Genomic DNA, 14,175 nt, shown 5'->3' with positions numbered 1-14,175 from the left:
CTAACAAAGAAAATGGGGATGTGAGAATGAGGTGAGAAAAGGGTAGGAGAAGAAGAAAGTAGTAAAGAGCTGAGGCTGCATCTTCCTGCAACCTGGATAAAAACAGTATTACTACTGCATAATCACATTTGGGCCATGTTTACCTAGCATTCTAGATGATCTACAGTGCTTTTGGTACATAACAAACCAGCCCCAAATCTAATGACTCAAACAACAATCATTTCACTTGCTCACAAAAGTATGGGCCAGGAATTTGGGCTGGGATGGCTTCTGTCTGCTCAATGATGTCTGTGTTTTCAGCTGGATTAGCTTGATTGAAGTTATATCCCCAAAGTTTTGATTCTGGATTTTAGCTAGGTTCTTCAGTCCTCCTGCATGGAGTGACATCTCCACAAGGTTCCCTTGGGCTTCCTCATGGTACTGTGGGAGAAAAAAAGAAAACAACCTAAATTCTTTACAAAGGAAAATCATTAAGAAAAAAATACACCTGCTGCAAAAATTCAGTTTTTTTTTCCAAACTGAAAAAAGTAAATACTTAAATATGCCATTGTCATGAATTGTAATGGTGGCAGAAAATTCTGTAGAATAATGACCATCCATCGTGAAACTTATAGAATGCATTGGTATTGTTTGTGAAAGCACAACATTGTCAAGATCTAATTATATTGAATGAGAAAGAAAGAAAAGATTTTTTTTTAATATAACAGAGATAGGAATGAAAACCTCAGTGTTGTGACAAGGACTGCAAACTCTATGTGGTAACCACTATTGATGAGACAACAGTCCTGGAAAAAATTATATCAAGGAAAAATATATTAGTTATCTCATGTTTAAAACTGTGGGAAGATTTAACCTATGGATTAAAAAGTATTCAGATGATTTTTTATGTTTCACACTCAAAAATATCTAATAAGTTTCCTCAAACTTGTCTACCTGAAGTAAAAAGAAAGAAAGGGTCACAATCGTGCAACAAAAAAATAGTATCTGACTTAAAGGAAATGTGGAAAGTGGTGAAATCGCTGAATCAAAGTGGAGGGCATATGGGTGTTTGTTGTACTATTCTTTCAACTCTTCTGTGTGTTTGAAACTTCAAAATCAAAAGTTTGGAATCCATTCCCATCTCCCCCAACTGAGGCTGAGCCTTCTCTGCTCCAAGGTCAAGTATCCAGGGATGGAGCAGAGCCTCAACATCTTCATTCCCCTTCCCTACTGTTCCTCCCTTCAAGCAATCTCTCTCTAGTCCTGGTCACTAAGAAGGCATCCCTAGGGAGCAAGTACTGATGCTACAGAAAAAAAAAAAAAAAAATCTGCCCAGATTCTGTTTGCCCATAGTGGATGGGCAAATGGAACTCTAACTCTGAGATCGTCTTTCCACTTACTTTTATACTTAAACTAATCTCTTTGGGCTCAATTTGCAAAAATACTTCATGAGGAATTACATGGTATTTTCCAGTTGATGACAACCCAACAGGGACTGTGTGAACGCAAATCATAAAAGGAAGTCAGATTCTCTGATGGTTTTTCTTCCTAGGAAAAAATTACAAGATTGAATTTATACTGGATGATGTTGTCTGGGCGGAATCCGGGACTCTGAGCCTCGCAGCACAGTCTGTGTCTGGTGGTGGTGGCACCAGTGGTGGCGGCAACAACGGCAGAGCATCAACTGTGGGCACAGCTGCTCAGATAATGGTTCCAGTGATTAGCTGTCTGCTGGGAAGATTGGTGCTCTTGGAAGTATTTATGGCAACAGTTTTTATTTCAAACATAGATCTAGGTAAGCGTAGTTCATCTTTTCTGTAATGTATGCATACTGAGGTTCCAGTAAGTGTTTACTGAATAGAGCCTGAGGGCACAACCACCATGCATGGCACCACTGGGACATGGTCTTGGCCATTGAGAAAGGAATCACTTCAATGGTAGAGATAAGATGACTCTACAGGAAATGCCATTTACATTACACAGTGGCACATGAGAATGTAGGGAATGGGAAGGTAATGTTGGACTCTTTTTCTGTTACAAGGGGCAGAAGCTCAGCTCGAATTGGTTTTAGATGGTAAAGTGACTCTCACGGAACTGAGAAGTCCAGTTGTAGTGTGATTTCTGCTATAGCTAGACCTAAAGACTCACATGATATGATTGAAAACTTGTGTCTCTCCATCTCTTGGCTCCGTGCACCTTGGTGGGAGACTCACTTACAGGCAGACTCTTTACTAACCAACCCCCGCTCCCAGACCTCATGGCAAGGATACCACCTGTGTCTTCACGTACATTCTAACAGCCCAGCAACTGATGCAGAAAGAACAAAACTCTTTCTCAACTTCTTCAGCAAAATCGCAAAGCAATATCATTGACCTAGCTTGGTCACATGTCCATTCTCAGGCCAATCACTGGGCCACCTGTGTTCTAATTAGCCTGGCCTGGCTCACATGGAGGGAAGTGCCTGGGATGGTGGAGATGTGGTTCCACAAAGAGAATCCAAGTCCTAGTACCAGAACTGGCAGGCAGACAAAGATGGTGACTATGAGGGAGTTTCAAAGGAGGGAGAAGTCCCAGTGGGTGACAATGGGTAGGATCACAGTTGGTGTCACCCATCAGCAGCAGCACTTTATAGACAGGATTATAAAAGAGGAATAAAATGTGAAATGGAAGGGAAGGTGCTCCACAACAGGGACATGATAGGAGCAAAGCAAAAAGTGGGAGTGAAAAAGAACATCTTCGACTCTCCACGTTCAGCATGGAATTCCTCATCTCTTCCTTCCAAAGGTGTTTCCCTTCCTGCTGCCCGATCCTGGTTAGTGCCAGTGTCATCTTTCTTATCTCTTAGGCTGATACTTCTTAGACTTCTCTCTTCCCTTCAAGCTCCACGTTCCTTCAGGGTGCTCTGGGACATCTATCTCCATCCATAATGTCACATATCTCTTCCTCCTTTAAAGTCTTGCTGTTCCACTTATAACTCTCCTTTTTCACTCCTTGACCTCCTACAGTAGCCTCCTGAATTCCCTGCTTCTAAACTCCTCACTTGCAGCCTTTCTTCCGTATTGTTGTCATACTTACCTTCCTACAGGTTCATGTAGTAATGTGTCATGTCAAATCCTCGAAGATTTCTTACTACATGCCAGTTACAATCAACCCCAGAGTCCCTGAAGCCAGTCTGGAAGACTACCTCCTGTTCCAGATCATTCCTAGAGAAGATGCTTGCCGTCCCACATATTCCCTCCATCTGGGCTTTGCTTTACTCATCAGACTTACTTGTGGCGTGCTGCCTGGCCCTGCTCAAAATCTCCATCCTCCATCAGGTTTCCCTTCTTCCTTCCCACTCTGTGATCCATTTAATGCTCCTTTCCCTTGTTCCCCAGTTGTGCTTTGTTTCTACCATTGTTATGGCCTTTTCTGTGGTGTACTTTTATCTAACTTAGATATATTCAAATCTATCTTCTTTACTAAATTGTGAGCACTCAGAAGGTAAGACTACAAGCCATATTTATTATAGATGCTTTAATTGATTTTAACTCTAAAAAGGGAGATAAGTCCTGCTACTGAGGGGGAAATGAGGGGCATTATAGGCAAACTATAAGAAGCTTTGATTGGCAGATACTAATCAGTTTGCAGCTGATCTAATGGGGGGAAAGATGGGAGAGTTTCTGACAGAATAATGAGATGAAAGCATCACATAAGAAATACTGGTAAGGGGGGAGGAGTCAAGATGGCGGAGAAGTAGCAGGCTGAGACTACTTCAGGTAGCGGGAGATCAGCTAGATAGCTTATCTAAAGATTGCAAACACCTACAAATACAACGGGAGATCGAAGAGAAGAAGAACAGCAATTCTAGAAACAGAAAGTCAACCACTTTCTGAAAGGTAGGACTGGCGGAGAAGTGAATCCAAAGAGACGGGAAGGTAGACCGCGGGGGGAGGGGCCGGCTCCCGGCAAGCGGCAGAGCAACGGAGCACAAAATCGGGACATTTAAAAGTCTGTTCCGCTGGGGGACATCACTCCAGAGGCTTAACCGGGGTGAAGCCCACGCGGGGTCAGCGTGGCCTCAGGTCCCGCAGGGTCATAGAAGGATCGGGGGTGTCTGAGTGTCGCAGAGCTTACAGGTATTAGAACGGGGAAGCCGGCTACAGAGACAGAGCCAAGGAGCGAGCTCACAGCTTGGGGTTACCTTGAACCGGTCGCAGGCTCGGTGAGCTTGGAGCGCGGCCGGAGGCAGGGTGATGGGAGTAATTGGGCGCTGTTCTCTGAGGGCGCACTGAGGAGTGGGGCCCCGGGCTCTCAGCTCCTCCGGGCCGGAGACTGGGAGGCCGCCATCTTCATTCCCGTCCTCCGGACTCTACGGAAAGCGCTCAGGGAACAAAAGCTCCCGAAAGCAAACCCGAGTGGATTACTCAGCCCGGCCCCTGGTAAGGGCGGTGCAACTCCGCCTGGGGCAAAGACACTTGAGAATCACTACTACAGGCCCCTCCCCCAGAAGATCAACAAGAAACCCAGCCGGGACCAAGTTCAACTACCAAGGAGTGCAGTTTCAATACCAAGGAGAGCAGCGGAATTACAGAGGAGGAGAAAGCAAAGCACGGAACTCATGGCTTTCTCCCCATGATTCTTTAGCCTTGCAGTTAATTGAATTTAATTTTTTTTCTTCTTCTGCTAAATTTTTTTAACTTTTACCCTTTCCTTTTTTAACGTTTTTTAACTAGTTTATCTAACATATATATATATTTTTTCCTTTTTATATTTTTTCTTTATTAGTTTTTTTTTTAATTGTTTTTTTTTTTTTTTTTTTTTTTTTTTTTCTTTCTGAACCTTTTTATCCCCTTTCTCCCCCCTCACGATTTGGGATCTCTTCTGATTTGGCTAAAGCATATTTTCCTGGGGTTGTTGCCACCCTTTTAGTATTTTACTTGCTCCTTCATATACTCTTATCTGGACAAAATGACAAGGCGGAAAAATTCACCACAAAAAAAAGAACAAGAGGCAGTACCAAAGGCTAGGGACCTAATCAATACAGACATTGGTAATATGTCAGATCTAGACCTCAGAATGACGATTCTCAAGGTTCTAGCCGGGCTCGAAAAAGGCATGGAAGATATTAGAGAAACCCTCTCGGGAGATATAAAAGCCCTTTCTGGAGAAATAAAAGAACTAAAATCTAACCAAGTTGAAATCAAAAAAGCTATTAATGAGGTGCAATAAAAAATGGAGGCTCTGACTGCTAGGATAAATGAGGCAGAAGAAAGAATTAGCGATATAGAAGACCAAATGACAGAGAATAAAGAAGCTGAACAAAAGAGGGACAAACAGCTACTGGACCATGAGGGGAGAATTCAAGGAGCACTAAACGAGAAAAACATGCAGCCAAGAATACTATATCCAGCTAGGCTATCATTGAAAATAAAAGAGTTTAAAAGCTTCCAGGACAAACAAAAACTGAAAGAATTTGCAAACACCAAACCAGCTCTACAAGAAATATTGAAAGGGGTCCTCTAAGCAAAGAGAGACCCTAAAAGTAGTAGATCAGAAAGGAACAGAAACAATATACAATATCAGTCACCTTACAGGCAATACAATGGCACTAAATTCATATCTCTCAATAGTTACCCCAAATGTTAATGGGCTAAATGCCCCAATCAAAAGACACAGGGTATCAGAATGGATAAAAAAACAAAACCCATCTATATGTTGCCTACAAGAAACTCATTTTAAACCCAAAGACACCTCCAGATTTAAAGTGAGGGGGTGGAAAAGAATTTACCATGCTAATGGACATCAGAAGAAAGCAAGAGTGGCAATCCTTATATCAGATCAATTAGATTTTAAGCCAAAGACTATAATAAGAGATGAGGAAGGACACTATATCATACTCAAAGGAGCTGTCCAACAAGAAGATCTAACAATTTTAAATATCTATGCCCCTAACATGGGAGCAGCCAACTATATAAACCAATTAATAACAAAATCAAAGAAACACATCAAAAATAATACAATAATAGTAGGGGACTTTAACACTCCCCTCACTGAAATGGACAGATCATCCAAGCAAAAGATCAACAAGGAAATAAAGGCCTTAAATGACACACTGGACCAGATGGACATCACAGATATATTCAGAACATTTCATCCCAAAGCAACAGAATACACATTCTTCTCTAGTTACATGGAACATTCTCCAGAATAGATCACATCCTCAGTCCTAAATCAGGTCTCAACTGGTATCAAAAGACTGGGATCATTCCCTGCATATTTTCAAACCGCAATGCTCTGAAGCTAGAACTCAATCAGAAGAGGAAATTTGGAAAGAACCCAAATACATGGAGACTAAACAACATCCTTCTAAAGAATGAATGGATCAACCAGGAAATTAAAGAAGAATTGAAAAAATTCATGGAAACAAATGATAATGAAAACACAACGGTTCAAAATCTGTGGGACACAACAAAGGCAGTCCTGAGAGGAAAATATATAGCGGTACAAGCCTTTCTCAAGAAACAAGAAAGGTCTCAGGTACACAACCTAATCCTACACCTAAAGGAGCTGGAGAAAGAACAAGAAAGAAACCCTAAACCCAGCAGGAGAAGAGAAATCATAAAGATCAGAGCAGAAATCAATGAAATAGAGACCAAAAAAACAATAGAACAAATCAACGAAACTAGGAGCTGGTTCTTTGAAAGAATTAATAAGATTGATAAACCCCTGGCCAGACTTATCAAAAAGAAAAGAGAAAGGACCCAAATAAATAAAATCATGAATGAAAGAGGAGAGATCATAACTAACACCAAAGAAATACAGACAATTATAAGAACATACTATGAGCAACTCTACGCCAAGAAATTTGACAATCTGGAAGAAATGGATGAATTCCTAGAGACATATAAACTACCACAACTGAACCAGGAAGAAATAGAAAGCCTGAACAGACCCATAACCAGTAAGGAGATTGAAACAGTCATCAAAAATCTCCAAACAAACAAAAGCCCAGGGCCAGATGGCTTCCCGGGGGAATTCTACCAAACATTTAAAGAAGAACTAATTCCTATTCTCCTGAAACTGTTCCAAAAATTAGAAATGGAAGGCAAACTTCCAAACTCATTTTATGAGGCCAGCATCACCTTGATCCCAAAACCAGACAAGGATCCCATCAAAAAAGAGAACTACAGACCAATATCCTTGATGAACACAGATGCAAAAATTCTCACCAAAATACTAGCCAATAGGATTTAACAGTACATTAAAAGGATTATTCACCACGACCAAGTGGGATTTATTCCAGGGCTGCAAGGTTGGTTCAACATCTGCAAATCAATCAATGTGATACAACACATTAATGAAAGAAAGAACAAGAACCATATGATACTCTCCATAGATGCTGAGAAAGCATTTGACAAAGTACAGCATCCCTTCCTGGTCAAAACTCTTCAAAGCATAGGGATAGAGGGCACATACCTCAATATTATCAAAGCCATCTATGAAAAACCCACTGCAAATATCATTCTCAATGGAGAAAAACTGAAAGCTTTTCCGCTAAGGTCAGGAGCATGGCAGGGATGTCCGTTATCACCACTGCTATTCAACATAGTACTAGAAGTGCTATCCTCAGCAATCAGACAACAAAAGGAAATTAAAGGCATCCAAATCGGCAAAGAAGAAGTCAAACTATCACTCTTCACAGATGATATGATACTATATGTGGAAAACCCAAAAGACTCCACTCCAAAACTGCTAGAACTTGTACAGGAATTCAGTAAAGTGTCAGCATATAAAATCAATGCACAGAAATTAGTTGCATTTCTCTACACCAACAAGACAGAAGAAAGAGAAATTAAGGAGTCCATCCCATTTACAATTGCACCCACAACTATAAGATACCTAGGAATAAACCTAACCAAAGAGACTAAAAATCTATACACAGAAAACTATAAAGTACTCATGAAAGAAATTGAGGAAGACACAAAGAAATGGAAAAATGTTCCATGCTCCTGGATTGGAAGAATAAATATTGTGAAAATGTCTATGCTACCTAAAGCAATCTACACATTTAATGCAATTCCTATCAAAGTACCATCCATTTTTTTCAAAGACATGGAACAAATAATCCTAAAATTTATATGGAACCAGAAAAGACCTCGAATAGCCAAAGGAATATGGAAAAAGAAAGCCAAAGTTGGTGGCATCACAATTCCGGACTTCAGGGTCTATTACAAAGCTGTCATCATCAAGACAGCATGGTACTGGCACAAAAACAGACACATAGATCAATGGAACAGAATAGAGAGCCCAGAAATAGACCCTCAACTCTACGGTCAACTAATCTTTGACAAAGCAGGAAAGAATGTCCAATGGAAAAAAGAGAGCCTCTTCAATAAATGGTGTTGGGAAAATTGGACAGCCACATATAGAAAAATGAAATTGGATCATTTCCTTACACCACACACGAAAATAGACTCAAAATGGATGAAGGACCTCAATGTGAGAAAGGAATCCATCAAAATCCTTGAGGAGAACACAGGCAGCAACCTCTTTGACCTCAGCCGCAGCAACATCTTCCTATGAACATCGCCAAAGGCAAGGGAAGCAAGGGCAAAAATGAACTATTGGGATTTTATCAAGATCAAAAGCTTTTGCACAGCAAAGGAAACAGTTAACAAAACCAAAAGACAACTGACAGAATGGGAGACGATATTTGCAAATGACATATCAGATAAAGGGCTAGTGTCCAAAATCTGTAAAGAACTTAGCAAACTCAACACCCAAAGAACAAATAATCCAATTAAGAAATGGGCAGAAGACATGAACAGACATTTCTGCAAAGAAGACATCCAGATGGCCAACAGACACATGAAAAAGTGCTCCAGATCACTCGGCATCAGGGAAATACAAATCAAAACCACAATGAGATACCACCTCACACCAGTCAGAATGGCTAAAATTAACAAGTCCGGAAATGACAGATGCTGGTGAGGATGCGGAGAAAGGGGAACCCTCCTACACTGTTGGTGGGAATGCAAGCTGGTGCAACCACTCTGGAAAACAGCATGGAGCTTCCTCAAAATGTTGAAAATAGAACTACCCTGTGACCCAGCAATTGCAATACTGGGTATTTACCCTAAAGATACAAACGTAGTGATCCAAAGGGGCATGTGCACCCGAATGTTTATAGCAGCAATGTCCACAATAGCCAAACTATGGAAAGAACCTAGATGTCCATCAACAGACAAATGGATAAAGAAGATGTGGTATATATATACAATGGAATACTATGCAGCCATCAAAAGAAATGAAATCTTGCCATTTGTGATGACATGGATGGAACTAGAGGGTATCATGCTTAGCGAAATAAGTCAATCAGAGAAAGACAACTATCATATGATCTCCCTGATAGGAGGGAGAGGAGATGCAACATGGGGGGTTAAGGGGGTAGGAGAAGAGTAAATGAAACAAGATGGAATTGGGAGGGAGACAAACCATAAGTGACTCTTAATCTCACAAAACAAACTGAGGGTTGATGGGGGGAGGTGGGTTGGGAGAGGGGGCTTGGGGTTATGGACATTGGGGAGGGTATGTGCTATGGTGAGTGCTGTGAAGTGTGTAAACCTTGCGATTCACAGACCTGTACCCCTGCGGATAAAAATATATGTTTATAAAAAATAAAATTAAAAAAAAAAAAAAAGAAATACTGGTAAGACTTAAGAAGTTGAAAACAGTTCTGGGTATTGGTTGCACAGCCATGTGAAACTTAACACTACTGAGCTGTCCACTTTAAAAACGATTAAAATTTTATGTTCTATGGATTTCACCCCACCTAAAATAAAATTTTAAAAAAATCAGTATTGATCTACATACAACTAATACAGATCTCCAAAAGATGATAAATATCCTAAGTTATAAGATGCCTAGTTAGATTCTTGTATCTGAGTAAAAATCAAAATTAAAAGAAGGATCTAAGAAGAATTTGAGATGGGGTAGCACTTTAAAAGGATACTGAAAAATTTCGAGGAATAAAAGCCAAGATTATATTTTACATTTAAATATAGGTGAGGTCAGGATGAAGAGACACATTAAGGCTGGTTCTGGGAGTGGCAGAACAAACAGGAGAGGTTGGGGTTTCAAGAACAGTGATGGAACAGAAAGGAGTAATCCTTTCTTTCCTCTTAATGGCAGACGTTAATTAGGAGCCCGGTGTCAAGGGCAAAGTGTGGTTTGAGGAGACTCAGTCCTGGCCTCTCACAGCTGAACATGCAAGAGTGGGTTTGGAGCTACGGGACAATAGGTAAATGACCAGCCCACAAGTTATTGTATTTTAATGCAAGTTTTCTTATTTTTGGAATTCTTTTTTTTTTTTTTTAAGATTTTATTTATTTATTTGACAGAGAGAGAGATCACAAGTAGGCAGAGAGAGGCAGAGAGAGGAAGGGAAGCAGGCTCCCTGCCTAGCAGAGAGCCCGATGTGGGGCTCCATCCTAGTTCCCTGGGATCATGACCTGAGCTGAAGGCAGAGGCTTTAACCCACTGAGCCACCCAGGTGCCCCTATTTTCGGAATTCTAATAAAAGTAAAACCAGTTGTCCATTTTATACTAGCATCACAGGCATTGCTTAAATTTTTTTCAGAAGTATTAAAATCTAAGGTGTTAAGTACTGTATCTTTGTGCTTTTTTTATTTCCCCCGTTAAATGTATTGTTTTCTAATTGTATTCACTGACTTTCAGCCTGCTTATTCCTGACAACTTTGGGATTTTATAAAGTTCAGGAAATTCTATTTTCAAGTCATTAGTAAATGCTGTTTTTCTGGCATTTTCTTTAGGGCTTTTTTCCCAGATAGAAAAGTGAATCAACATCTTCTCCTTTTCTCCTAAATAATCTATCATTCTTCAATTAAAACATAAGGTGATTAAAAAAAAAATAAGGTGATTTAAATACCATTGTCCTAATCCATTTGGGCTGCTGTCACAAAATACCACCAACTGAGCGCTTATCAACAACAGAAATTTATTTCTCTCAGTTCTGAAGGCTGGAAGTCTGAGATCAGGGTGCCATGACCGTCAGGTGAGGGCCCACTTTCAGGTCACAGACTGTGTCCTCACAGTGTAAGGCCTAGGGAGCTCTGTGTGTCTCTTTTGTAAAAGCACTAATCCCATCATGAGGACTCCACCCTCAGGATGGAAGCACCTCCCAAAGGCCCCACCTCCAAACCATCTCATTGGGTGTTAGGTTTTCAACATAGGAATTTTTTTTTTTTTTTTAAGATTTTGTTTATTTGACAGAGAGAGAGAGAGACAGCCAGAGAGGGAAACACAAGCAGGGAGGAGTGGGAGAGGGAGATGAAGGCTCCCCCACTAAGCAGGGAGCCCAATGGGGTCTCTATCCCAGGACCCCAGGATCATGACCTGAGCTAAAGGCAGACCCTTAACTGACTGAGACACTCAGGTGCCCCTCAAATAGGAATTTGGGGGGAATGCATTCACACCATACTAACTATTAATGAAATGCAATGCTGGGATTTTTATAACTTTGCATTCTGAATTAACAATATTTTATTTGTAAGATGGCCACAGAGTTCCAGTAAATAAAATGACAACTTGAATGTGAAAAATACAAAGCTTAAGCACCGCTATTCTCTCTCCCCGGTTCTACAAAAAGAGAGCATTACTGATTCTAAACGTACACTGGTAAACTATGAAATACTAATTTTTAAATAGTACTTTTGCCTGATTAACCATACCAGGAAATATTAGAAGCATTAAATGAATGAAACCTATTTTAAACCACACTGGATGTTACTACCACTTAAAAATGATACTTCTGTTGTTTTCATTTTTCAGGATACAACTGAAGTGCTATCCTGGAGAACAGGCTGAAAACTTTTAAAGATATAAGAACTGCTTTTTATGAACTATTTTGTTGCAGAAGACAAAGCTATAGCACTTTCAAGAAAATAAGCTAAACATATTTTTGTAATATAGAAAATGTACTGATTAGCTTTAATCACAAAAATCAGATTTCTTCAAAATATAACTTTCCTTTTGATTCCTTACATTTGTATGTTCTTATTTCATTAAAAAAAAAAACCTTTAAGAAGTCTTTGATGTGGAAGCTGATATGCCACCTCCAAGTTGTTGTACCTACAAATCTTAGAGTCCTTTATTTATATTGTTAAAAGAGCTTATCTAGTTTGGACTTACCCACTCCTAGATCAGATTGGAAGTGTTTTGAATTTGTGTACGGACTGGGGTATCTGACCTCCTTTATCCATTCATGAAATTCCAATTTCCAGTGATCTAAGCCATTCTAATTTCCAAGGATTTTGGAGAAAGAGACTGTTTTAGACCTCTTCCAGACTAAGTTGCTGATTCTAAGATCCATAGTAATCTCAGAAATTCTAGATTGCCCTGCATTTCTGAGCCTACCAAACCCTGGCCATTCTTCTAAGAATAGTTTTTGTTGTTGCCTCTGGAACAACCTTTGGAACAAGGCCAAACTTTCTCTGCTTACCCTCATTCCCACTCAAAACTGCCTCCACTAAGAGTGTGACTTCGCTTAACCCCATGTTATACCATAAGAAATACTTATTTTCAGGAGAGTACTAAGGGAATGGAAGAAAATAAATAAAATAAGGGAATGCAAGAAAAGTCACAATTCCAAAGCTCTCATTTTGTAAAAATTGCACTTTTTACTCAGAAAATCCTAAAGGAGACTGCTTAATTTTGAGGAAGAACTCTCAGGAAAGGCATTGTAGCCATGTCCAGAGAAAGAAGAGCTGGTACTCAGAAAGTACCTGGTTCCTTCCAGCAAGTAACACTAAGGAAGCACTTGGAAATGGCCGAGAAAATTCAACTAAGCCCAGACCTTTCTCTTCTGTATGGAATTTCCTAGTATATTCACCCCACATTATTGTTAATCTTAAGAAAAATTATAAACATTTATTGGGTAGCAAATCCAAATATCTTTGTATATATATTTGGCATTTTCTTCAGTCAAAGAAACATTTAGTATTTACTAGATACCAGGCATTCTAGTGAGAAGACTACATGGCATAAGATGCTGTCTCTACCTTCTAACAGTTCCTAAGGTAATTGGGGAAGTAGTGGTGGAAAAGGTCACATTGATACAATATGGTATGTGCGGGCCATAGACAGAGGGTACTCAAGAGGCCCTTGGCTGATAAGAGGCGTCATCCTGAGAAGATCCATGATGGCCAGTTTCCAAAGATGAAGCCTGAGATGAGTGTTAGGAATAAAGCATGAGATGAGCCAAGGAGAAGAGTCCTGAAGATATGGTGGCAGGAATTAAGGCTGGAACACCAGTAGATAATGGGTTTCTTGAAGGCAGGCATTCCCTTTTTCATAATTTCTTCCTGCCATCTTTTTTTTTTCCTTAAAGATTTTACTTGACAGAGAGAGTACAAGCAGTGGGAGCAGCAGTGGAAGAGGGAGAAGCAGGCTCCATGCTGAGCAGGGAGCCCTGATGCAGGACTTGATCCCAGGACCCTGAGATCATGACCTGAGCCGAAGGCAGACGCTTACCCAACTGAACCACCCAGGCGCCCCCTTCCTGCCATCTAATAAAACATCTAGCACTAGTGGACCCTGATACACTGGCGAACAAATGAAGCATGGAGTGTGGGGACATCAGCCACAGTCTGCTATTCCTGGAGCGCCAGTGTGACCTGAGGAAAGGCATGAGGCAGGCTGGAAGGAGAGACAGCAGTCTTCTATGACATGCCATCAGAAGGGCTTGAATTTATTCTGTAGGTCCCAGGGATGCAGTGTTACTAAATGATGTATCTCCTTGTTTCATAAGATGCTTGAGGTAAGCAAAATTTGAAAAGAACACAAGAAAAGGGAATTAATCCTTCCCATCCAGGGAGGTGGGCGGGGACAATACTAGGGTAAGAAAATAGTGTCAAATACCATGTACATCTTTGACGTTATTTTACCTATATCCTTCAAAACAGAAATGCTTCAACCTTGATCTGAATCCATTTTGTATTCAATTTGGGAAACCTATTCAAAGCAGGTGGAGAGCCACATCTTTCTTCAGCGTTCGTCAGTGTGCATTTTCAGCCTCCTCAGCCTGGCACCAGCTGCCAGAAGTGTTCAACCTCTGATGAAAGAAACATTTCTATGGAGAGTAGCTACAGACACAGTGTGTAAGATTAAAAAGAAAAGGACCTGCCATAGGGGTTA

At 40.4% G+C, this 14,175-nt stretch overlaps 1 protein-coding gene across 1 annotated transcript in view; it reads left to right on the top strand.

Moving 5' to 3' along the window:
* PKHD1L1 (PKHD1 like 1) overlaps positions 1 to 12,023 on the top strand; it is a 162,695-nt gene extending 150,672 nt beyond the window's left edge. Inside the window, exons 77-78 of the mRNA XM_032858464.1 lie at positions 1,532 to 1,774; positions 11,812 to 12,023. Coding sequence (XP_032714355.1) covers positions 1,532 to 1,774; positions 11,812 to 11,822 — 254 coding nt within the window. The 3' untranslated portion in view covers positions 11,823 to 12,023. The remainder of the gene's footprint in view (positions 1 to 1,531; positions 1,775 to 11,811) is intronic.
* Positions 12,024 to 14,175: the final 2,152 nt, after the last annotated feature.

The sequence above is a fragment of the Lontra canadensis genome, unplaced genomic scaffold, assembly GCF_010015895.1.
Source record: "Lontra canadensis isolate GAN:19392208 unplaced genomic scaffold, GSC_riverotter_1.0 scaffold15, whole genome shotgun sequence".
NCBI classification, from domain to species: domain Eukaryota; kingdom Metazoa; phylum Chordata; class Mammalia; order Carnivora; family Mustelidae; genus Lontra; species Lontra canadensis.
This window is presented reverse-complemented; position numbering and strand designations above follow the sequence as displayed.